At 61.2% G+C, this 24,198-nt stretch overlaps 1 protein-coding gene across 2 annotated transcripts in view; it reads right to left on the reverse strand.

Annotated features, from left to right (window-relative positions):
• Positions 1-351: 351 nt before the first annotated feature.
• GALNT9 (polypeptide N-acetylgalactosaminyltransferase 9) overlaps positions 352-24,198 on the reverse strand; it is an 82,608-nt gene continuing 58,761 nt past the window's right edge. Inside the window, exons 1-6 of one of the 2 annotated variants that reach the window (XM_064578134.1) lie at positions 13,155-13,496; positions 12,654-12,839; positions 9,889-10,026; positions 8,910-9,005; positions 6,803-6,970; positions 352-4,521 (exon numbers count right to left, since the gene is read on the reverse strand). In XM_064578134.1, coding sequence (XP_064434204.1) covers positions 4,375-4,521; positions 6,803-6,970; positions 8,910-9,005; positions 9,889-10,026; positions 12,654-12,818 — 714 coding nt within the window. In that variant the 5' untranslated portion in view covers positions 12,819-12,839; positions 13,155-13,496 and the 3' untranslated portion in view covers positions 352-4,374. Of the gene's footprint in view, positions 4,522-6,802; positions 6,971-8,909; positions 9,006-9,888; positions 10,027-12,653; positions 12,840-13,154; positions 13,497-24,198 lie in introns of those variants that run through there. The other variant, XM_045887874.3, reaches the window with a different exon arrangement.

Here is a 24,198-nt window from a genome sequence, read left to right on the forward strand (position 1 = left end):
TACCCCACTCTCTGACACGCTCCCTGCCCTACTCCTCCTTCCCCTTCCCCCTCCCCCACCTGCCCCGCTCCCTACCCAGCTCCCTCCAACCCACTCCCCTCCCCTCTCCTTGGCCCCACAGGCCCCACTCCCCCCAACCTGCTCCCCTGCTGTGCTCCTCCTCCCCCAGCACCCTCCCCTCCACTCCCTTGCCCTGCTCCACACTCCCCCCAACCTGTTCTCCAGCCCACTCCCCTGCCCTCCTCTTGGGGACCCCACCCCTGGGCCAGATCCCTGCTTCCCACAGGGTCCACTCACCCAACAGGTTTCAACCATAAATGAAGATTCATTGGAGCAATGAACATTTTTATTAGACAAAATTAAGTTCTGATGCACATTATCTCTGTCAAGAGCAGAGGAAAGGAAAGACCTCTGTGCGCTCCCTGCCTCTCATCAGAAGCATCTGCGTGTTTACAGCTCCGCCCAAAGCCACGACTGCTTATTAGGTTTGGTTACAAATGAACTGTTTTAAACAAACAACACGGATTTTTCTGAATTCGTGGCACGGCCAATTTACAACTGAATTAGTGGAAGAAGAGAGCCTGCTATTAAGTTTTATTAAATTCTATTTGCTTGTATCTTTGCCATTTGAACATGACAGTTGTTTAGAAAGAAAGAAAACCATCCCCAGCAGCCAGGCAGGGTGGAGCCGATCTGAGTACGAGCCTCTGGACCTGCCCCGGGGAGAGAGCGTGCCTGCAGCCAAGTCACTTCCATCCTCTGAGCCTCTGCTTCCCCACCTGTAAAATGGGCACAGAGGTTCTCAGCACTACCAGGCTTATTTCAAGGAGGAAGTGGGATTGTAGTTTTAAACATATTTCTCCCCTCTTTCCTTCCTCCCTCCCCCTCTTCCTCCTCCTCCTTCCCAGAATGCTCACCAGCACTTTCCCAGGCAGGTGGGGAGAGGAGGTTGCATGGCTGGAGACCTTCTTCGCTCTGAAAAGAACCACCTGTGTTGGGAAGATACTGTGTGTGGCGGGGGGGGGTGCTGGGACAACGTAAACAGAGGGGTGCCGATTGGTGTCCAGCAGGAGCTCTCTGTAAAGCGCGCCCTGGTTTGTGGTGCCGACCACTCCCGCTGACGAGTATTTCCACCGTGGACCATTGCCAGCCACCAGCCTGCCATCCGGAGCCGCCCTCACTTCCTCCCCAGGACAGACCATGGCTAGAGCGCAGGTCGTAATGACGTGCTAATAAATAGCAAGTGGTGAGTTTTGACTGTTACCTTTGTTTTCAGTGTAATTTTTAATTGTAGGTCCATATAATTTACTTTTTAGTAATGCTGTATTTCACAATTGGTTCACAAAATTCCTGAAAATGTAAAAATTGACCCTTGCAAGTGGGTCGTCTGTGCGGGGGAAGTCCGTCTGCTCTGAGACGGGCCCTGGCTGCTAGCTTGCGGTGGGCAGACCCTTTCCTGCCTCCCTTCCCTGGCTGAGCCGGGGTGGGAAGCTGGGGGTCTCCGATGGCAGGGACGCTCCCACTGTTCCTTCTGTAGCTCCAGCCCCTCAAGTGGCCGCGGCTCCTGGGGTCCTTTCAGCTGCTGGAAGGCGAGTCCCTGGGATGCCCCAGTGCCCCCCTCAAAGCCTGGGCACTTCCATCACGTGATCCATACCCTGCATTCAAGGCCCTGTTTGATGGATGGGACCCTTCCTGGCACAGCGGGGTGACCTCAACCACAGACAAAGAAGAAGAGTTACTGTTCTTTAAGGCCAAGGAAGCGAGAACAGGAGGTCAGAGGGTCTCAGGGGCTGGGTTCTCTTGAGGACAGCCTGTGGACGGATGGTGGTGGGGGCCCAGGGGAGTGCGTGTCACCACGTGTTAGAACAGACAGGGATCTGCACCAGTGGGGACGCCAGCCCGCCACGACCAGGGCCATGCCACGCGGTGACCGCAGAACTGCGCAGGACCGTGTCCACAGCGCCTGCACCTGGAGGGAGCTGCAGCAGCGTGGGGCTGGGGCTCTGGGGATTGAGTTGTGCCCCCGGGTTCCTGGGCGGTTCTTCGGAGAAAGGGCTGCTCGCGAGGCGGTAAGGGCTAAGAGAGCGCCGTGATCCGCCCCTCGTGAAGAGGGCGGCTTTGTCCCCTGCTTACGGCAGACAGAGAGCCTCCACCTCGCAACACGTCCCCCGGCGACAGCGTCCTCGGAGCCAGCCAGGACCTGACAGACAGCAAGCTCTCCGAAGGTGCCGCCTCCCACGAGGACAGGAGCTTGGTCGAGACACCTCCGTTGTCCCTGAGGCTGTGGGGCCACAACCAGCAGCTTCCGTGGGACTGTCCGTTTGCCTAATGAACTGTAGCACCATGAGTTTTATCGTTGGAGTGGCGACACGTCCCATTTTAAACCACGGGCAGTCCTCTTTGCCTGCCGAAGTCTGCGACGTGTCTCGCCTTCACTTGGAAGCTTCTGGAGGTGTGTGTACTCGGGTCTTTGGCGACAGATGGACTCTGGCCAGGCGTTTGCCTCCACTACGGTCTTAAAATTTGGGGAAGATAGAAATAGAGAGGGCTTTGGTGGCCTTGGGTTTGAGCTGGTGGAATTCTCTGCGGAGAAGCTGGGGCTGGGCAGGGATTCCACAGCAAGAGGGACTGGGGCCCAGCAAGGAGCAGGGGAGGAGGGGGCGGTGGGGTGGCGCCCAGGGGGCAGGGCGCTGGGGGAGGGCCACGAGCCGAGGGGCCTGGGATGGGGGACAGTGAGGTGCAGACTCACTGTGTCTCTCTGGGGCCAGAGAACAGTGAATGCACAACCCACGTGCCCCTCTGACCCTGAGGGTCGGTCAGAGCCCCCACCTTCCCCAGAGACTGACCCTAAGAGAGGGCGAACAGCTGCTGTCTCAGGGCTGAGACCCCCAGCACTCCCAGAATGGCCCTCCTCTTCAGAAGGAGACACGGCGGGGGCGTCGGCTGTGATGCTTTCCCTGGACCGGCCCTCCCTGGAAGGTGGGCTGCCTGGCCCCAGCACAAGGTCAACAGGTAAGTCCCACGTGCCCCCTGAGTGAAGCCCTGTTGTCCAGAAAGCCTGCCAGTCGGCGCCAGGCAACTCGACAAGAATGGGAAGTCACGCGTGGGGCCACGGTTTCTGCCCCCGGGAGACCCCTGAAGGGCATCGGGAGCCCCCGCTGGGAGGACTGGGCGGTTGGGTTTGCAGGAGTTGGCATCTGGGTGAGCCAGCCCAGCCCCGGGGTCCTGTCACCGGACAGCCCAGGCCTTCCACCAGAGTTAGGGAGCAGCTAGGTGCTTTACAGGTGCAGCCGGCATGGGGACGCTGGTCATATCAGGCCGGGGCCAGTGGTGGGGTGCCCCTGGGGCTGCGTACAGCCGGGCACTGGGTCTGATGGGGGACGGGAACAGGCAGGACTGGGTCCGGCTTCCCTCCCAGGGCCCTGCAACGTTCGCTGCTTCATTAAGCGCCGTCCTGCCCAGAGACGGCCTCTTGGAGCTCCTGGGACAGCCCCGTGGGGCACGTGCGGCCTCTCAGCTCCCGCCCTGGAGCAACAAGGCTGCGCCGGACAATATAGGAACAGATGGGTGTGGCTGTGTGCCAATAAAACTTTATTTATAAAAACAGGTGCAGGGCCGTGGGTCATCGTTGGCTGACGCCTGCCTCAGAGCAACGAGGGAAGGCGCCTGGCCCCGGGCGAGACACTAGAACAGGGCCCCTGACCCCGGACGACCCGGCAGCTGGGACTCCGGTGGACGAGATGCGCTCTGTCCCATTTGATCCGCCCTGTGCTGGATGGAAGCAGCACAATCTCCTCGTCTCCCCTGCCTGGGGCGTCGTGGGGTCCACTGCGGCCACGTCTCCTGTCTCCCCCTCTCCCCAGCCTCGGGGAGGGTGCTGCTCTGCGTTCTGGGTTTTGCCTTAGATGGCCAGAAGACGGAAGAGGCCCAGTTCTGCCTGGAGCGGACGGGAGCTCGGCCGCCCTCTTGAGTTCATGGGGGTCACTTCCGCGAGGGGGGAATGGACAGGGGGCTTCAGCACATGCAGACTTGGCCGTCCCGGCGGCCTGGACTGGAACACCGTAGAAAAGGCACGTGATTTGGAGGTGGAGCTGGCTTCAGGCTCTGTGCTCCTGGTGGGGTGGCCGGTCCCTGGCCTCTGCCTCTGGAGTGCACAGGGAGGCCCCCGCTGTCTCAGGGACACGGCCTGTGGGCAGCCCAGGCGAGGTCCCGGCTGGGGGTGGCACAGGGCATGGCCAGAGCCCTTTGGGGTCCAGTGGCGCGGTAGGCGGGGAGGGGCCTGAGTCCTGGCACCTGGCCCAGCGGGTGAGCCCGACACCTTCCCCAGGTCCTCGGGGTCTGCATCAGGGGAGGGGTGCGGGGTGGGGCTGGGGGTCAGTGCCGCCCGTGCTTGATCCAGTTTCTGATGGTCCACTTCTGCCCCGAACACCTCTGCACCACCAGCCGCAGCCCAAAGTTGGCGTCTTTGGACATTTCCACCTCCAGGCACCTACCGGTGTCCCGGCTCACAATGGGACCACTCTGTGGGGAGGGGGACCAGGTCAGCATGGACGCCCAGGGCTCCCATCCTGACAACATCTCGGGGTGGGGCTGATGACAAGCCCCATGCAGATCACTGCACAGCCACCCGAGACTCAGGGGACTATCTGTCCCATCCCTCTGTGCCTTCCTGGTCCTTCTGTTCCCACCTAGTCCCTCTGCCTCCTCCTGGTCCTTCTGTCCCTCTGTCTCCTCCTGGTCCCTCTGTCCCCACCTAGTCCCTCTGCCCCCTCCTGGTCCCTCTGTTCCCACCTAGTCCCTCTGCCCCCTCCTGGTCCTTCTGTCCCCATCTAGTCCCTCTGCCCCCTCCTGGTCCTTCTGTCCCCATCTAGTCCCTCTGTCCCCTCCTGGTCCCTCTGTCCTTAGTCCCTCTGTCTCCTCCTTGTCCTTCTGTCCCCTGTCCCTCTGTCCCCTCCTGGTCCCTCTGTCCCCACCTAGTCCCTCTGCCCCCTCCTGGTCCCTCTGTCCCCACCTAGTCCCTCTGTCCCCTCCTGGTCCCTCTGTCCCCACCTAGTCCCTCTGCCCCCTCCTGGTCCCTCTGTCCCCACCTAGTCCCTCTGCCCCCTCCTGGTCCTTCTGTCCCCACCTAGCCCCTCCGCCCGCTCCTGGCCCCTCTGCCCCCACCTAGCCCCTCTGTCCCCTCCTGGTCCCCTGTCCTCAGGCATCTTCACCTTATCAGCCATGTCACCTGCCTGCCTTGCTCCTGGGGTCTGAGGAGTGACTAGCACAATGGACACAGGGCCCCTAAGATGGAGGGCTCCCCTGGGTGCCTCCCACCTCCTATCATATCTGATTTGCCCATCAGTCACCCCTGCAGGCCCGCTGGTCCCCCAGACATCAAGGACTCTGGCCCAAGCCTGAGGACCCCAGGACTGTATGCTATACACCCCCATTCTTTTCCAAACAGGTCCTTCTTGCTGTCCCAACCCCAACCCTGGCCTCCTGGGGACCTCTGACCCTTACTGGCTATGCTCGAAAAGATGACCCCTCATTCCTGCAGCCTCTTCTGCAACCAGAAGCCCCCAAACCCCAGTGCTGAGGGCAGGGTCACCTGACGGTGTTTACTTGTCACGGGTCTGCTTGTTGGGACCGATGGCAGAGAGCGTGTGGGGATGAAGTTGGAGACGGAGACGGGGATGACAGAACTCCCTGCCCATGGCAGGGAGAGGGGATGCTGGAAGCAGCTCCCCAGGCCTCAGAGTCCCAAGAGCCTTGCAACGGAGTAGCATGGGCAGAGAGTTCTGGAGAAGCAGGTCAGACCCACCGAGTCTCGCCCCAGAACCCGGCAGTGCGACCTTAGGGTCTGCGCAGCCGTGACTGGTTAGGATGAGGTCACACTGGAGCAGCTGACCCTCGGCCCACGCTGGCGTCCCTGCCAGGGGAGAGATTCGGAGACAGAGACGGGGACAGCAGGTGGCGGGAGGAGGGACAGGGCCTTGAGAGGCAGGAAGGACCCCCCAGAGCCCGCGGCAGGAGCACCGCCCTGCAGACTGCTGGTTTCAGACTTCCCGCTCCACAAGGACGGTGAGAGCCTGCATGTCTGTGGTCATTTGCTGCAGGAGACCGCAGGGATTTAGGACACAGGTGTGTCTTACGGAAAGGGGTCGGGGGCTGCTCAGGGCTGGAGGGAGATGGGGTTCCAGGCGAGGTCACGAGAGGACGTGTCCTTGGCTAACCTGGGTGGACCCACAGGAGGCCACACCATGGAGGATGAGCTGGTGGGGAGGCGACCTCCGGACACCCAGAGAAGGGCATGCGGTATGCGGATGGATGCGGTGCAGGGGGAGCCGAGGGAGGACAGAGGGCAGGAGGGGCTGCGGAGAGGGCCACCCAGAGGAAGGCCAGCCAGACCCTGCTCACAGGCCCAGAGCCAGCGGGGGCTGGGAGGCACTGGAAGCCCCCTTCCCTGGGCGCTGGCTGCACCCTGGGGATCCGTGTGCCATTCTCACCCAGGCTGCTCCCACCAGCGCGGGGGCCGCCTGTGACTCCCCAGCCTGAAGGTTTGTTCTCGGGGCTGGAACTTCTAAACCAGCGTCCCAGCAGCCCCAGGGCCCGGGGTGGGGGTGGTTTCGGCAGAGCTCGGCCAGCCACGGTGGCGAGGCCGTCTGGGTGCCTGTCACCCCCGTCCCCTCCATCTACACCACCTCCCCAGGAGGCCCGAGGACGCGGAGTGTGGGGGCAGTCACAGTGCTGTGACCACACCAGCGGGTGTCCCCCCCACGGGCTGGCTTGGGGGCCCCGGGGGCCCAGCAGCCCCGCTGACCTGGGTGAAGTCCCACAGCCGCTGCGCGGGCCGGGCCACGTCCTCGCACTTCTTCAGGGCGGGTGCGCGGGTCCTGCCCTCATCCACCAGACACTTGGAGTCGGGCAGGAAGGCGGTGGAGCCCAGGGGGCCCAGCTGCAGCAGCCCGTCTGTGCTGTACCGCACCAGCTGAGAGAGGGCCGTGGGTGGGTGTCAGGGAACGAGGGCGGCACTGCCCGGGCCTGCCAGCCCACGCACCAGAGCTTCCTGGGGAGGGCCAGGCCCGGGGGAGCGGCGCACAGAGAGCCACCTGGGGATGCCCTCCAGACCGCCCCGCGCCCCTGGCCCCGCTCCTTCCCCCAAGATCCCCCAGCAGGACCGCCTTAGACTCCTTTCCACAGCTCTGCTCCCAGCCCAGCTCCTGGAGCCTGGCCTCTCGGCCCAGAGCCGCAGAATCTCACACACGCCCTTAGGGTGCCCCATCTGCCCTCGAACAACCACGAGGTGGACACTTATTTCCATGTGGAGAGCAACCCCAAGTTCACGCACGCCTTGATCCTACTTCACGTTGTTTGCTCATGACCAGCCCTAGAGAGTTCCTGCCATTCCCAGCCGTGTGGCTTTGGTCAAGTCACGCCACCTCTCTGTGCCTGGGATGCTCATCTGTAAGCAGGCAGTCCTGAGAGCACCTGCCTGGCAGTGAGGATCCAGGGGACACGATACAGAAGTGCTTAAAAGTAGCACAGGCCCCATAAACAAGCAAGTGTTGTCACTGTACGTCTCTCCTCTCCGTGCCCATCCCGCCTTTCCCCTCCTGTCCGAGCACGCACACCGCCCGAATACACTGGCAGCTCCCAGTGCACAAGGCTGGGTTTTCCCACACAATCCTCCCACCCTGCTCGCTCCGGGACAGCGACCTGGACCCCCCTGTGAAGGGTGAGGGTCTACAATCTCCCCTGGATCTTTCTGGGGAGCGTGGGAGCATCACGGACGCGCCGCTGACTTCTGGGGCTGGGTGTACATGGTCGTGGCCCGTCTGGTTCTCCTGGGACGCCTGCCCTCAGAACCGGGCAGCCTGGGGAGAGGCCACGTGCGGAGGGTCCGAGGCCCTCCTGAGCTGGTGGCCAGCACGAGCCCAGACTGCACATGTGTGAGCCACATCTAGAGAGATCTTTCAGTCCACGTGGTTTGTGGCGTCTCTTCTCGCGCTGCAGGACTGGGGGAAAGCCTCAGCCGCCCGGTCACCTCCCGTGGCTACTCGCTGGGTGTGTTCAGAGAACCCAGCAGGACGCAGCCCCTCACGGGGGTTGCCAGCCAGAGAATCGTCCACAGAGTGTGACAAGCCCAGGAAGCTGGATTTCCCCCTGGAGGCCACTAAGACTCTGTCTCTCAACGGTAGGCCCAGAGGGGGTCCTGGGGCGAGGCTGCGGGAGGTGTGGAGGGGCCACACCCTCTGCTCCAGCGTCACAGGCTCGGCCCTCACGCCCGCCATGCACCGCTGGGTGGGCCGTGTGGACTCGGCAGCTTCTCAGTGCCCAGGGCTGGCATGGGTCCCTGCGGGTTTCCACTGGATGGGCATCCGTGAGTGAGGCTCAGACCCAGACAGTGCTTGGAGGGGAGTCAAGGGTAATTTGGGGAAAGCACTCTGGGCCTTAATTTAAATGACCCCAACACTCCTTAAGAAGAAGTGTTGCCTTTACCAGCAGGGAATTCACTGGGACTAAAGTCCTACCCCGAGCTCTCTGAAAACACACCTGCCCCTGCACCATCTGGTTCCACGGGCCTGGGATCTAGACATCGGTACAGACATTTTTAAAGCCCCCATCACTGGGGAGCAGCTCAGCCAGTAAGAACCAGCGCTAACCCTTCTTCTAGGTAACACTTCTAGGTTCCGTCCACATGGTGGCAAACGCTTTCCCACATGATCCACTTTGGTCCACACGACAGCCTTGACAGGTACCATTATCGTGACATCTGATGGATGGGGACTGAGGCAAGCAACGTGACGCGAGCTGCCCAAGGCCTGTTTGGCACCAGAAGCCCTGCTCTTAGTCCACCCGGGGCGGGGGTCTCCCCGAGGGTCCCCACGCCGCCCCTGAGAGCCCACTCACAACCTGCACGCCCCTACCTGGGAGGACATCCCATGGCAAGGATAGAGGATGGCGCGGTCATCGTCCTCTGCTCCCTGGTCTAGGCAGTAGCCGCTGGCTTTGCTGTTTCTCACCTACAACCAGAAACCGAAGGAGAAACCCCATTGTTGGGGGTCCCTGAGGCCAGGGCAAGGCCAGCCCATCCCCACTGCAGGGCAGAGGGGCCTGCTGGGCGGCCAGCGCCTCGGGAAAGTGTCAGCTGCAGGAATGGCTAGGCCAGCCAGGACTGTCCACCCCGGGCACCCCTTCTAGCCTTGCGCTGAGCGCGAGCCCAGGACCATGCGCACGCCTTCCTTCCACACGGGGACCTGGGCTCCCCTGAACAGCTGGAGCGCCGAGGGGAGCGAGGCTGCCCCCTCCACCAGCACAGACCAGGTTGACAGTGGTCGTGCACGTGGGGGCTAGGCAGACATGCGAGTCTCCGTGCAGCCGATGGGCCCCCATGTGCGTGTTGTTCGCACTTACACGCATGCACGGGAGCTTCCGAACACGACTACGTTTGCGCAAGTGCGTCAGTGTGTCCGTCTCAGGGGTTAGGGTGCACCGGCCCCCTGACAGTTGGTCTTGACGACGGTGTCTGTCCGTCTCCGTGTGCACGGGCAGGCACCTTTGGGTTTGTGTGCACGAGTGAGGCTCTGTCAGTCGCTCTGTGTGTGCACACGAGCAACACTGTGCGCTTGTCCTTACGTGTGTACAGACTCACGTACTCATACGGATCCTCGTGCATGCGTGTGAATATATGTGCAGTTCGTGCGTGTATTTGTGCACACGTGTGCACGCGTCTGCATCTACTAGCGTGCGTTTCTGCATGCACGTACGCGGTGGGTCTATGCTCTTCCTCTACTCGGCGCCAGGTACGTGCGAACGTGCCCGCGCACGCTGCCGGCTGGGCCCGTGAGCGCGCACGCGGGTACGGGTGAGGGTGCGGGCTGGGGGCCCTCCCGGCGGAGGCGGTACCTCTCCGTACGTGAGGGTGTCGTTGTAGGTCCTCATCTCCGGGTACACGTTCTCCAGGTACCACTTGAAGCTGCGGCATTTCAGCCGCTGGCGCAGGGCCAGCCGCTCGGACACGTCCCCGAAGTCCACCCCTGGGTTCTGCGAGCGGGGAAGCGAGCTGGCGTTGCAGAGTCGCCACGACCCAGGTCTCTGCCCAAGGTGGGGGAGCCTCGGGACGGGCGCAGCCCCGCCCCCCAGGGCGTGGCTAGGGGCGGCCTCCTCCCCGCCCCCCCGCCCTCCCCCACCCTTGGAGGCCGGGGTAGCTGTTCTGGATGGGAAGGGCCTGCGTCTCCAGCCAGCCTGCTCTGCCCCAGGCTGGACGGATGGCCCCTGACTGTGGGCTGGCTGTCCACACCCTGCACACTCCAAACAAAAGACCTGCCCTTGGCCCCCCGCCCCGGGAGGTGACCTCTAAGCCCTTGGAACATCCCGCCTGATTAGAGTGTTGTTTACCTGGGATCTGGGCTGGACAGTCTAGGTTGCAGGGTGATGTCTGGGGGAGCTTAGGGCCGTGGTGGGGTATCTGCTTGACTTCTGCAGGGGCTAGAGACTAAGGTCAGCCCTGTGGGAGGCTGGCATGTGTGCGTGGATGAGCCCTCAGGAGAAACTGAGGCTCGGGTGGGTGTGCCCGGTCGGCGACATCACCGTGAGGGCTAAGTGGCCTTGAGGTCCCTGACGCTGCAGTGGGCACCAAGCTCTGTGGGTGTGAGCGGGTTTGAGCAAGCGCCTTCCCCTGGCCAGGGGGCCTGTGGCTCCACCCTCGGGAGCCCCTCTCCCTCATCCGCGTGGTGGGCATGGCCACAGAGAAGCTCCTCCCAGCCTTCACACGAGGATCAGGTGAGTCATGGGCGTGCAGGGCCCCTAGAGGTCCCTGAGAATGAGATGTGGGGGGGCATCTGCCGGGCTCTGGCTTGGAGCTGGTGACCCCTCAGGGACGCGGTCTACAGGCCCACGAGGACAGCGCCCGGGTTCCCTTTGCAGTAGTAACGGGGACGTTTCTGGAACCTGTTCCCTTGGTGGACAATGAGGCTTTACGAGAGACGGTGAGCCCTCCTTCCGTCTCTGATAAACGTGTGTGTGCGTGTTTCCATGGCGTTCCTCATCGTCTGGACACTGCTGTGTGAGGAGCCCACGGGGAAGGAGGGGGCCTTGAGCGGCCCCTGCTCCCTCCTCAGAGGGGTCCTGTGAGCCGGCGGCCCAGCCTGGCGCTCTGGCAGCGTCACCCAAATGCTGGGCACACCCTGCCAGGGTTTAGGAGGTGCAGAGAGAAATGCACGTAACAGACATGAGTGCTGTTTCTGTAACTTCTGTATGTGTTTGAAGCTCTCTCTGTTGACAGGTGAGCACGCGGACGCGGGCACACGCATGTGCACACGGTCTGACAGAATCTCCAGCTCTTACTGCGAGCTGACGTAAAAATCATTTCCAGGATGGCTGCAGCCGGGGCCTGGAGCCTCGCACCCCCCGTGGCCAGGGAAGCAGCATGTGAGTGAGGGCTGGTTCTGGAGCGGGTGTGTGGGGGGGAGCCTGGCAGTCTCGACAGCGCCCCACGTAAGGGACCACCTCTCTCTGCCCTTATTACTGTTCTGGAGGCCAGGAAGCGGGTCTTCGAAGTTCCCAAGAAAAGCCAGAATATGGGCTATTTATGGGAAATTAGTTGATCACAAAGTAAACAAAAAACACATACAGCAACCCCTAACTAGGTTGTGGGTCAGAACTGCATAGACCAAAACCAAAGACATAGGGAGCACCCCAGGTGTCCACGGCGGGTGGAGGGGTAAACCAACTGTGGCCGTCCACACCCTGGAATGTGAGCTGGCCACAGAAAGGAAGAAGCACCGAGGCCCGCTACAACGTGGACGGCCCTTGAGAACATGATGCTCAGCGAAGGAGCCAGACACAAGAGGGGAAACACTGCAGGATTCCGTTTATGGGAAGGGTCCAGAACAGGCTGGTGGTTGCTGAGGGCTGGGGGCGGGCAAACGGGAGTTAGCCGCTCGTTGGGCACAGCGGCTCTTTTTGAGGTGCTGTCTTTGGAACTAGGTGGTGTCAATGGTTGTACGGCTCTGTGGGTTTGCTCAGCGCCGGGGACGGCATACTTTAGAAAGGCCGAAGTGGTACTTCCTATCATGTGTATTGACCACAAAACCCAAGCAGACCCCACGCATGTCCTGTGGGCTGGCGGGCAGTGAGCTGGGGCTGCCCTGTGCCCCAAACCGACCGCGTGGTGGGCGCGCTGCCTTGCCAACACATTTCTGGGTGCATTTCTAGGTGGGTGGGGTCGGCACAATGCGCAGCGAGTGGGGAAGAGCCGACCCTCACTTCCAGCCAACTGCAGCGCCTTTGGTGGATGGGAAAACATACACCAAAAAGCGTGGGGCACCTAACTGGCTGGGCCCACTTTCGGGGAGTCCTGTCCCAGACCAGCCCCACTCGGACAGGGGCAGGGGCAGGGGCAGGGGTGGCCTCAGGCTGCCCTGGGGTGCACCCGCGCCCTGGCCAGGCTCGGCCCCGCCCCCCGCCTCGGCCCCGCCCCCCGCCTCGGCCCTGCCCCCAGGTTCGGCCCCACTCTCCTCCCCCCCACCCCCCCGCCCCCGCCTAGGCCCCGCCCCACCCCAGCACCGCCCTCTCCCCCTCTCCCCGTCCCGTGCCTCCGCCCCGCCCTCTCCCGTCTCGGCCCCGCCCCCGTCTCGGCCCCGCCCCCTCCCCTGCTATTCGCCACTTACGGTCATGGGGATGTTCCAGGCCATGTACACGTGGGACTTGAAGCTGTCCATCCACACCTCGGCTGCCCGCAGGGCGTTGCGCTTGGCATAGTAGTCGATGTCGTTGTTGTAGGGCTTCTTGGTGCGCTCGATGTGGGCCACGCGGGAGCAGGGCAGCACCTCCATGCTGCCGCCGCACTGCCACACCTGGGGGGGGACACCGAGGCTGCTGGGTGGCCCCGCCCCTGCTCACAGGCCCCAGGACACAGCTTCCAGAGGGCGCCGGCCTGGGGCTTGTTCCAGGGGAGTCGGCCCAACAGGAGCTGTGGCCTCGGGTTACGTGCCCCTTTGGGTTTCTTACCAAATTTCATCCCCCACCCCATCCCAGGGCCTGCTCGGTGCAGAGGGCCTGGCCCCGGGGGCTTACACACCAGCAGCTGCCCCCCAGCGGGGGGACAGACCTGCAATCTAATTTGAAAAAAGCACGCCAACCATGCCACACACCTCCAATCCAGCACTTACCACACAAACCCTGCTTCAAGCACCCCAGACACACGATCTCGGGCTAAAGAAAGCATCTTACAGCTGCTTCCTCAAAAATCCCTGAAGACCCTCGCCCACGATCCCCTCTGACGCCTGCCCTGGTCTGTCTTTTCTCAGTGCACAGCCTGACCATCCTGACACCTTTCTGGGGCTGCCGTTCCTCACTACAGAGCCTCGTCCTCCTTCGGGGAAGATGACAGCGGATCTCTGCCTCCTCCCTTGCCCGACTTCGCCTTCAGGAAGCAGAGGAAGGAGGGGGCAATCTCACAGCTGAGGATCGGGGGCCCCTCTGGACACCACCCACAGCCGGAACAAGTCACGTCTGGGCAGGTCGGACGTCCTGCGTTGGGGGCGGGGGGAGAGGCTGTGGGTTCCTCACGGTATTCCCAGAATGCTGCGGCCACTGGCTCCCCCTGCCGGGCTCCCAGCCCGCCCTAGACCACCCCTCTGCAGATGGTGCACAGAGCCCAGGGGCAGCTCCTTCACCATGATGGTGCAGACCCTGCCCCGGGACGAGGGGCGTGGGCTGAAGTTTGCTTCTCCGTGCTGAGCGCCGAGTGGCCTACCCCGTGTCCTGCTTCCAGAGCCTGGCGCCGGGAGGAGTCGGGAGGGGGCTTCTGTGCAGCTAGCCCGGGGGGGCGGATGCGGGGAGGAGACTTCCACCACTTCTGTTCACAAGCCTCCGGCCGCACTGCCAGGAGGCTGGGAACGCAGGTGCACACGTGGTGAGCCAGGAATCTTCCAGAAGGCAAACACGGAGTGCAAGAGTGGGAGGCCTGCAGCCTCGCAGGGACAGCACTGTGCTTCCCGCACACCTCCTGCGGCCGCCACCAGCACCGTGGGTCTCTGGAGGGGCCGCCACGCCTCAGCTGCTGTCCCTGCCTGCCGGCCCTGTGCTCCCCGGGCTCTCCACCCTCACTGCCCTCTCTCCCTCTGCCCTCCCCACGCCCCCAGGGCCTGTGCACCTGCTCTTCCCTCCGGGGGAACGCCCTGCCCTGATCTCTGCGCCAGGCCGCCCGCAGGCTTTTGCTCAGATGCCACCCTTTCATGGAGCCCTCCTCACCCTCCCTTCTGAAGCTGCTGCCCCTTGGGCCTCCTCGCTGTGGTCTGTGCGTCCCACTAATGTGTGAGCTCCAGGACCACCGCCTGGCCCGCCGCACTCAGAACACAGCCCGCACATGCCGGCGCTCAGGAAACTGTTGTTCGATGAATGAATGGACTCCCTCTTAGGAATTTGTTAGCAGCTGCTAGCCCCGCGCTGCCCCACAGGACTTCCCACAGGACCTGGGCAGCCAAAATGGTGGCCTCTGCGCCCTTGGAATGTGGCTGGCATGGCCGAGGAGCCGGCGTCTTTATTAGATGTTAACAGATTTGGAACTGATTTACAGAGCCACGTGCGGCTCGTGCAGCCACGGGACAGGATGGCTGGAAGGGTCCCGCCGGATCTGGCTCAGTGACTTCAAGCTTTAGTCACGTGAGGACAGCTCGTGGCTTCGTGGGGGAGGTCAGGACCCCTTCAGATCCCCGCCCCTTTCTGGGTTAAACTGGCCGTGGAGGGAGGGAAGGGTGCGTGGCAGGGCGCCGCGTGGCCCCGAGACAGGACAGAGTGCGCAGGAAGTTAGCAGGCGAGCCTGGCCCGGGGGTTCTGGGCATCACCACACGGGTAACGTCTGTGTGGGGCAGGAATGAGGCACGTGGAGGTGATGGCGCCACGGCTCCGGCGCCACGGCTCCAGAGCCCGGCTCAAGTCGCATCACAGACCCCGTGTTCCCACCATGCTGGCAGGGACCAGGCGTCCCCCCTCCCTGGCTAGAGGTGGCTGTGCCAGACCGTTCTGCTCAGTGAGATGAAAGCAGACGTCTCAGCGTGGGGCTTTCAGGAAAGCTACGATTATGGACATGAGGTCCGGAGGGGTGGCAGCCATCTTGTGGCCATGAGGCAACACGAGGTCTGTACCCCAAGGACCGCCGATGGAAAGTTAGCGCCTATCAGCCGTGTGCTTTGTGAGAGGCCTGGATCCCCATCCGGTCCAGCCTCCCTTAGTGGGTTTTCCATCACGGCGTTCCGAACAGAGGAAGCTGGACTGGGACCTGCAGTGGTGGTTAACTGCGTTCTCGTTACCGAGGCACCGAGCAGTCACGAGACGGGCCCAAGGTCACACTGTGGCTTCATGGGGGGAGGGGCAGGGAGCCAGAACTATTGTGGGACCCCCAAAGCTGCCTCTTCACCCAGAGTGGGGGAGCAGAGTCTCAGGGCCTGAATGGGCCATCACACCCACCCCGCGCCTCCACCACTAATCATCTCAATCAGCTTGGCTAATTGGCACCCAAACAGAAACAGCAAACACGAAGGGGAGGACCAGGTGTCAGTCTGCAGGCAGCTGCCGAGGGAGGGAGCTCGGGGGCATGGGAAGCCCTGGGGCCCCCCAGAGCAGAGCTCCTCGGACGTCGGAGCCGGGGTCTGAAGGTGGGTTCCAGAGCCGTCCTCTGCCCTTGCAGGCGAGACCTGCTGCTTAAAAACCCAGGAACTGTGACGGGTCAGCCCAGGTGCCAGGGAGCGGCTTCTCCAGGTCAGACCGCGCTCACGGCCTCCGCAGGGCAGTGTGAGCCCGCGGGGCTGGGACCAAGCGCCGCAGGGGCCTGGCCAGCGCATTCGGCGCACACACAACACCCAAAGAAGGTGCCCTGCCTCTCGCTTGCTTCTCCGTTCTCTCCGCACCCCTGCACAACCAAAATGGCACTTCGGTGGAGTGCCCACTGTTCAAAGGCCAGCGCTTCCTGCGCCGGCGCGGGAGAGGGAGAACGGGCACCGCGGCGTGGCTCCGCCCTCGTATGCAGGGCGCCCGGAGGATGTGCCCTCCATCATCCTTACGGAGCCGCTTTCTGGACTGACTTCATTTAATGTGTAGCTCGGCCGCCCCACAGCCAGGAGCGGGCACTCGCCCCTCAGCGGCCCTGTCCGTCCTCACCTGCCCTGAGCTGACCCAAGAAGGGGCACCTCGGCCAAGCGCACAGAGTGGGGCCTCCGGAGAGCTGTCAGGGAGGCTGGGACAGGAGCCCCTAAATGCTGCTGGTCATAAGAATGGGAGGAATTTAGAATCCTGTGGTCCAGGCCTCACCCCCGATGGACTACATCACGCATACCCATATCACACACGCACACCCGCACTCACACGCACACGCACCCCTCCCGGTCCTTCCTGTGTCTGTCTCAGCCCTCCCACCCTGGAGAGTGGACACTCGGGAGCCCAGGGCCCTGCATCCGGCCTCCTGGAACAGAGGCAGCTCCATGTATCAGCACGGGGAGGCCCGAGTTAGGAGGCTGGGGCCTCCTCAGAGACCCGTGACTCTCAAGGCCTTCCGAGTTGGCCCCGCACAGCATCACTGTGGTCTCAGCACGAGACGGAGGGGTAGGGGTCCAGATGCCCGCTCCCCTGACTCACAGTTGACCCCGCAGGCCTCACCACCTCTCTGGGAAGACCCGGTTAGAAACACTGGTCGCAGGCAACCAGCTCTGGCCGAACTGAGCTCCTGAGCGTTCTGCAGGAGGGGGGTCCACGGGAGGACCGGTCGGTGTCAAAGCTGGAGAGGGGCAGAGGGTGCTATAGCTGCTGGATACTCAGAGCAGCCTGGGCCTGCGAGCAGCGCGGACGGTCAGACCCCGGCCCTCCTCCATAGATTCCGCATTGTGACCTTACAGAGAGCAGTGTGTGTGGGGGGGAATTGCACGGGCCAAGCTCCCATTCACTTCTCAGCCCCCCTCGGCTTGGGCCACAAAACCAGGCCAGCCCAGCAGCCCTGGAAAAGCAGGGACAAGCTGGGCCGTGGGTCCGGGCCGGGGACACCTGTCCTAAGGATTATTCAGGAGGGAAGGCTGCCCCAGTGGGGGTGTGGAGAAGAGGGGGTAGATTCTGGAGCGCTCAGACACACACAGCCGTGATGCCATGACAGGCTCGTTCAGAGGGGCCGGTCCTAGGTTCCTGCGTTGCATGGACAGGCCAGGCGGGGTGGGGGGACCACACTGTGTCTGTGGTTGCACTGTCTGCAGAGGGTCAGGGCTCAGGAGAGAAGACGGGAGCTGGGCCTGGACACTAACCATGTCTTTTAGTATCTGTATCTGATGCTTTGACATCTGGGGCCTCGCTGACCCTGGAGGGGCGGCCCTTCCCAGACTAGCAACCCACCCAAGGGGCTCCTTCTGTGTGTAAACCACCCAGCCCCTCCACCCCTGCCTCCGACCCTGAGCAACCCTGCTGGCTCCCCGAATGTCCTGCGTGGCCTGGCGTGCCCCTCCTCTGGGTCCCCGGATGCCCCATGCGGCCTGGTGTGCCCCTCCTCTGGGCTGCAAGGAACAAGCTTGGTGGTGGCCAAGCCCTGACCTGCGGGCCCCACCACACCGGAATAACAGCAGGGCTGACGGCAGCCTGGGCACCCGGCCCGACCCGCAGGGCCTTGGGCCCCATTCTCTTTGTGACCACTTCACAGAGGCGCCCCTCCTATCAACCTACAGCTGTGGTGGAGGGAGCACCTGGCCTGGGCAAAATCAGAGTGTGCTCTTTGAGGGTGAGGAAGTCGACAGCCAGGAGCCATCCACTGGCGTGAACGAGCTCGTCTGCATCCTCCTTACGCACTCTGGCCCAGCCAACGGAAATCGCACTTGGGAGGAAATGCTGCACAAAGGCCTGGGACTTGCAGGCCGAGGGGGCGTGGGCCTGGTGCCTTCCCAGCCACTGTGGCAGAACAGAAGTGGTTCGGGTTCACCCGCGACCTGCCCAGGATCCTCCCTTCTTTCTCCCAGGATTTGCAAGTGACACAGCAGGGGCTTTCTGGGACAAAAATAATTCCTTGCCTGGGGATGCATCGTGGTATGTGCAGATGCCTTCAGCGTCCAAATTCAGGCTGGGTGGAGTGCATCCCCATGTGCCCTGATGAGTGCAGGTAGGAAAGATTTTCTGAGCATGGCGCTCGGCTCCTGGTGACACTGTTTTGTCAGTAGCCGCCTTGACTGAGAGTACGCCATAAGCCCTCCTAGGGACACGTCCTTCCCCACATCCTTCCCCCGTCCATTCGTTCCCCCATCCATTTACCATCCTCCCATCGACCCACCTATCCATCCATCTACCCATCCATCCATCCATCCATCCATCCACCTGTCCGTCCATCCACCCACCCATTGTCCATTCATCCATCCATCCACCCACCCATCTGTCCCTCCATCCGTCCATTCATCCACCCACCCATCCATCCATCTGCATAGTCCAAACAGCCAGCCTGACTATCCAGGCATGGTGCAGAGCTGTACTATGAAGATGAGGCTGTCAGGCAGAGAGGTGAATAAGCTCAGCCTCCTGGCCCAAGCCTCCAGACCAAAGGCTGGAAACTGGCAGGGAACAGGCATCCAGCCCCACAGGACATCTCACCCAGGTGCCCAGCCACCACCTTGCTTTTAGCAGTGCGAATCTCCCCCTCCAACAAACAGCCACAGCTTCATATTCACTCAGGAGAAAACTGTGCGTATGACTTTTACAGACTTTGCATCTGAACCTAATTTAAAAGATTTACAATCTGCTCGATGCCCCTCCGGCCTGGGCCCAGAGCAGCCGCGGGCTGATGTCTCCCCCTTTCACCTGGACCCCTCGCTCTGCGGGAGCGATCCAGCTCCAGGGTCAGAATGGACTGGGTTTAGCTTTGGAAAGGCAAGTCCCATGTCCTGGGGCTCAGCTGGGCTCAATTCATACATTTTTGACAAGAAAACGTCTCTCTGGGATGCTCTGTGTATACACACATATGCGCTAGAATGGCTGCTTCTGTGGTCTGTTCCCGGGGCCAGACCCCAGAAACTTCTGAGCTGGGCTTTCATTCCAAGCTCCTGCCATTTGTTTCCCCAAACGTGTTGAATGCCCCAAACACACGGAAAGAAAGAAATGGTTTCCTTGCTTCTAAACGAGTGGATCTCAAAGTGTGATCCCCGGACCAGCAGCAGCCTTACCTGGAGCACTTCGGTCGGCCGCTCGAGACCTGCTGAACCAGAAACTCTGGGTGGGCTCAGGCCGGCAGTCTGTAGTTTGACAAGGCCTCCTGGGGATTCTGATGTTCGCGGAGTGTGGGGGCAGCTGTGCTAAGTGCCTCTCTCCCCTTCGTCCACCCTCTGAGCACCGTGGGCATTGGGCACGATCCTCTTGGACACTACTTGAGGGTGGGGCTGCATGTTCTTGCACGGTCTGTCCTCAAGCAGGGGTGAGGCTGCGCCTCCTGGGTCATGCCCCCCCCCCAGATCCAAGCCCCCCGTAGCTGGATGAAGTGACAAAGAAGGTATCTAGTCAATACCAGGGATGTGGAGATCTTCCCTGTCTCCCCCGAACACACAGAAATGGAAAGCACGTTATTTAAAAGTTAAAAGCATGTATGGTTCCCCACCACTCGGAAGGAGTGGGGACGCGCTGGTGTGTGTGGGGATGGAGCTCAGGGGTGCGGGCACCTGAGCCTCACGGACGGCTGGGGACTGAGTGCAGGGCCCCCGCGTGAGGCCTGGGGCTGGGCTGGGCGCTCCGACCATGAACAGGGTGCAGCCAGACACGTGAGACAGGAGGAAGCAGAGATGCACAGCACCTGGAACCAGGTGACTCGTGTGACAGCCGGGGGGCCTCGGGGTGAAAGCTAAGCCACTCGGTTTCGAGCCAGGGTCTGGGGGGCCAGCACATAGTAATCTAAGACTTCCAGCCAAGGATGGGTAAGCGTGAAGACAGGATTCCCGTAGAGATGAGATCTCAAACAGATGTACCGGAGACACGGGAAAACCCAACCCCAGACGAGTCAGCCGCCAACCCAAGACAGGGTTTGGGAAGGACAGGGAAAAGGCAGAGAGGGACGTGCGCAGACCGTGAGGCCTTCCAGCGAGGAGGGAAGGAGCGAGAACCGCTCATCAAGAAAGAGGAGAGCGTGAATCAAAGCACGAAGGTCTAAGAGCAGCCACAGATGAAAAATACGAACAGAACATGCTGTAAATATGAAACATGCGCTTGTTAGGACTAAGAACCAAAGCTAAGGAAGGCTTGGGCAGCCGTCTGGATGTGGCTGAGGAGAGCACTCATTCACTGGGACGTGGGACGGAGGAGATCACCCAGAGTGCGGGGCCGAACGGGGCCAGGACGGGGTGTGGAGGCCTGGGGGCGGGGACGTCCCACCAGCTGTGCGGCTGGACGCCCAGGCCGTGAGGCCACGTGCCAAGAACCCGGCGTTCTCTGCATTTGTGAAAAGACATCAGCCTCGGTCGACACCATCTACCAGGACCTGAGGAGAAGACAGGAAGAGGGATGCACCGACGCGAGGGGGTTGGGGGCCCAGACGGTCCCCCCTGCGGCCACTGCTGGTGGCGTGCTGACCGCCAGCCAGCTCAAGGGACATACAGATGGAACAGGAGTTGCTCGAATGTTTCCAAAGTCCACGTGAAAGGGGAAACACAAGACAGCAGCTAAGAAAACTCTACGGTAACGATAGGGAAGGATGCGCTTGCCAGCACCACCTGTCCTATGACACGGGAGCGAGAGGACGGGTGCGCGCGCCCCCCGCGGCACTCAGGTCGTGAGCAGGTGCCCCTTCCCGTCAGCGGGGAAGGATGGGGTATTTGATGAGTGGAGTGAGAAGCCTGGGTCGGCTATCTTCAGACAACAGAAGGAAAGATCACAACCTTCCTTGGATAAAACATCTGTCCTGCGCGGACTCAAGCCTTTATCGAGGAAAAGGAACTGCAGGTACCGGAAGGAGCTACAGTCGAGCAGCTGCTCAGACGGGCCTCTCTGAGCGTGACAGCAAAGGCACCAAGGACCGGGGGACATGCGAGCTGACACGGGAAGCCTCTGTGACAGGCCGGCAGTGTAAGTGACAGACAGGAAGGCACCTGCTTCACACCCCACAGGGCCAGTGTCCCTAAAATCAACCGGAAAACAAGGAACGCCATCAGAAAAAACCGCAAAGGAAGAAACATCCGGTTAACACACGTACAAAAAACGTCCATGCTCACTAGCAAGTGAAAAAACGTAAACTAAGCCAACAAAAACGCTGCCTTTGTGTCTGCCACATTTGCAAAAAAAGTAAAAACATTTATGTAATTAGATCTGTGTGCTATTTAGGCCTGGAAGACTGTCTCCCTCATGCACCACTGGTGAGAATACACACACAGAGACAGACCCACGGACCCACGGACACACAGACACACACGCAGATACATGGACACACACTCACAGATACATGGACACACAGACATACAGACACAGACACATGCAGACAGACACACAGACACATGGACACAACACATGGACACACTCAGCGACAGACACCCAGACACACGGATGGACACACGGACACACAGACACATACAGAGACAGACACACGGACAGATGGACACATGGACACAGACATACAGACACACAGTCAGGCACATGGAAACACAGACATACAAACACACACAGACACAGACACATGTAGCAGACACAAGGACACTCAGACACTCTCACAGAGACAGACACACGGACACACGGACACACAGAGAGACACACAGACATTCAAACAGACAGACACACACACAGACCCATGGACCCATGGACACACAGACACACGGACACACAAACACACAGATACACACAGACCCACGGACCCACGGACCCACGGATACACAGACACACACTCACAGAGACAGACACACAGACACATGGACACACAGACATACAAACACACAGACACAGACACATGCAGACAGACACACAGACACATGGACACAACACACGGACACACACAGAGATAGACACACAGACACATGGATGGACACACGGACACACAGACACATACAGAGACAGACATACGGATAGATTGAAACATGGACACAGACATACAGACACACAGTCAGGCACATGGAAACACAGACATACAAACACACACAGACACAGACACATGTAGACAGACACACACATACACAGACACACGGACACACACATGGACATACACACGGATACACAGACACACACTCAGACACATGGACACACACTCACAGAGACAGACACACAGACACATGGACACACAGACATACAAACACACAGACACAGACACATGCAGACAGACACAGACACATGGACACAACACACGGACACACACAGAGACAGACACACAGACACACGGATGGACACACGGACACACAGACACATACAGAGACAGACACATGGATAGATTGAAACATGGACACAGACATACAGACACACAGTCAGGCACATGGAAACAAAGACATACAAACACACACACAGACACAGACACATGTAGACAGACACACAGACACACGGACACACACATGGACATACACACGGATACACAGACACACTCACAGAGACAGACACACGGACACACAGGGCAGGGGGGACAGGAGGGGGATTCGGCGAGAGCTCTCAAGCGCCATGAAAACGCACATTCCATCTGGCAGCGATCCGGTCTGCAGACGTCCATCCTGGGGAAGCGGCTGAGCCACGAAGCAGATGCGGACACAGGGCCCTGACTTCTGTGTGGCACGAAGTAGCAGAGCCCTCGGACAGTCTGGAGCGAGTGTGTGAAACCCAGGCACCCGGGCACCATGAGCCCGGCGCCGTCCCCAGCCTGCAGCCACGACGACACTGGCAACCGGGACTCGCGCCACAGGACAAAGGCCATGCACGGGGCCACAGCCCTCAGGGAACGTCTGCCTCCATGGCTCATGGCGAGGCACGCGGACACATCCTGCATGTGCACGCGCATCCGCGGACGGCGCTCCCCGTGTGCACAAGCACCCGCGGGCAGCACTCCCCCCTGTGCATGCGCATCCGCGGACGGCGCTCCCCCGTGTGCAAAATGTCTCTGAAAGGGCGCATCTGGGCGCCGACAGAGAATTACTGTAACTTTCATTCCGTTCTGGTTTGCTTATCTCAGTGTTTTTCTAATAAAAGTCGGTGTTCTGAAGGAAAGAGAAACGGTATTCAGAAATGCCTGCACAAACACTATCGGGCACTTAGTGCGTGTCTGTCGTGTTTCCGGCACTAGGAGCTTCCACCTCACCAAATCCCCGCCAGCCCTGGCACGCAGTCCTACCACGCCCCCCCACCCCCCCGTGACCGATGGGAGAAACTGAGGCTCAGACAGAGGCCCAGCCAGCTAGCTGGCAGAGGGGTCTTCTGAAGGGCTTTTCCACAAAGATGTTCAAGTGGAAGGAGGCACTGCTCCGCCCGGAGGCCTGACCCCTCTGCTCGGGGGACCTGGCAGGCAGGTGAGTGGACCGTGCCCTGTGGGCTGCAGGGATTGGGGCTGCACCCTCACCGTGTCAGGCAGGCCCACCACTTGCAGCTAGAACAAGCCCTTCCTGAAGGCAGCTAGAGCAGGACTTCACCATCGGCTCCCCACACTCCCCAGTGCCCACTGCTCACGGAGGAGGGTCTAGGACCGGCCCGAGGCACACCCGGCACCCCTCTGATGTCCGGCGGCAGCGTGGGCACACCTCCCCTGAGCCCTCCTGGAGTGACCGCGCCACCGCTCTGCTCTGGCGAGACAGGAGTGCATCCAACTCCCCTCTGGGACCCGGCCCCCAGGCGTCTGACACCAATGCACCCCCTGAAAGAGCTGGGTCTGAAGGCGTGGTGACTGCCCCCAGTGCCGTGAGGGTTTTCCTGAAACCCCACAGAGCAGCAGCGAGGCTGAAAGTCTCAAAACAGAGAAGTAAACGACGTCCGGCCTGTGTTCTGCAGACGGCTCTCCCAGCCGAGACACGTGCCGCTTGGTTTTGTCTTGACCTTTATTAACCTAATGGAGGCGATGGATTCATTTCCCCCTAATGGCCCCTCGGACTCTCTCGTTAGGGGAGGAACCGCTGGCATTTCTACAATCACAGAGGTGGAACGTGGCCCCAGGACCACAGATTTACTCCTCTAAGGGGGCCATGCTGCGTGGCCACCTGTGCTAAGGACGGATCAGAAACAGCATGGCTGCAAGGCTTATCTGTGTGGGAAGGCGGGAGA

This window comes from Mirounga angustirostris, unplaced genomic scaffold, assembly GCF_029215605.1.
Source record: "Mirounga angustirostris isolate CCGP_5_RB_7025 unplaced genomic scaffold, mMirAng1.0.hap1 SCAF_14, whole genome shotgun sequence".
NCBI classification, from domain to species: domain Eukaryota; kingdom Metazoa; phylum Chordata; class Mammalia; order Carnivora; family Phocidae; genus Mirounga; species Mirounga angustirostris.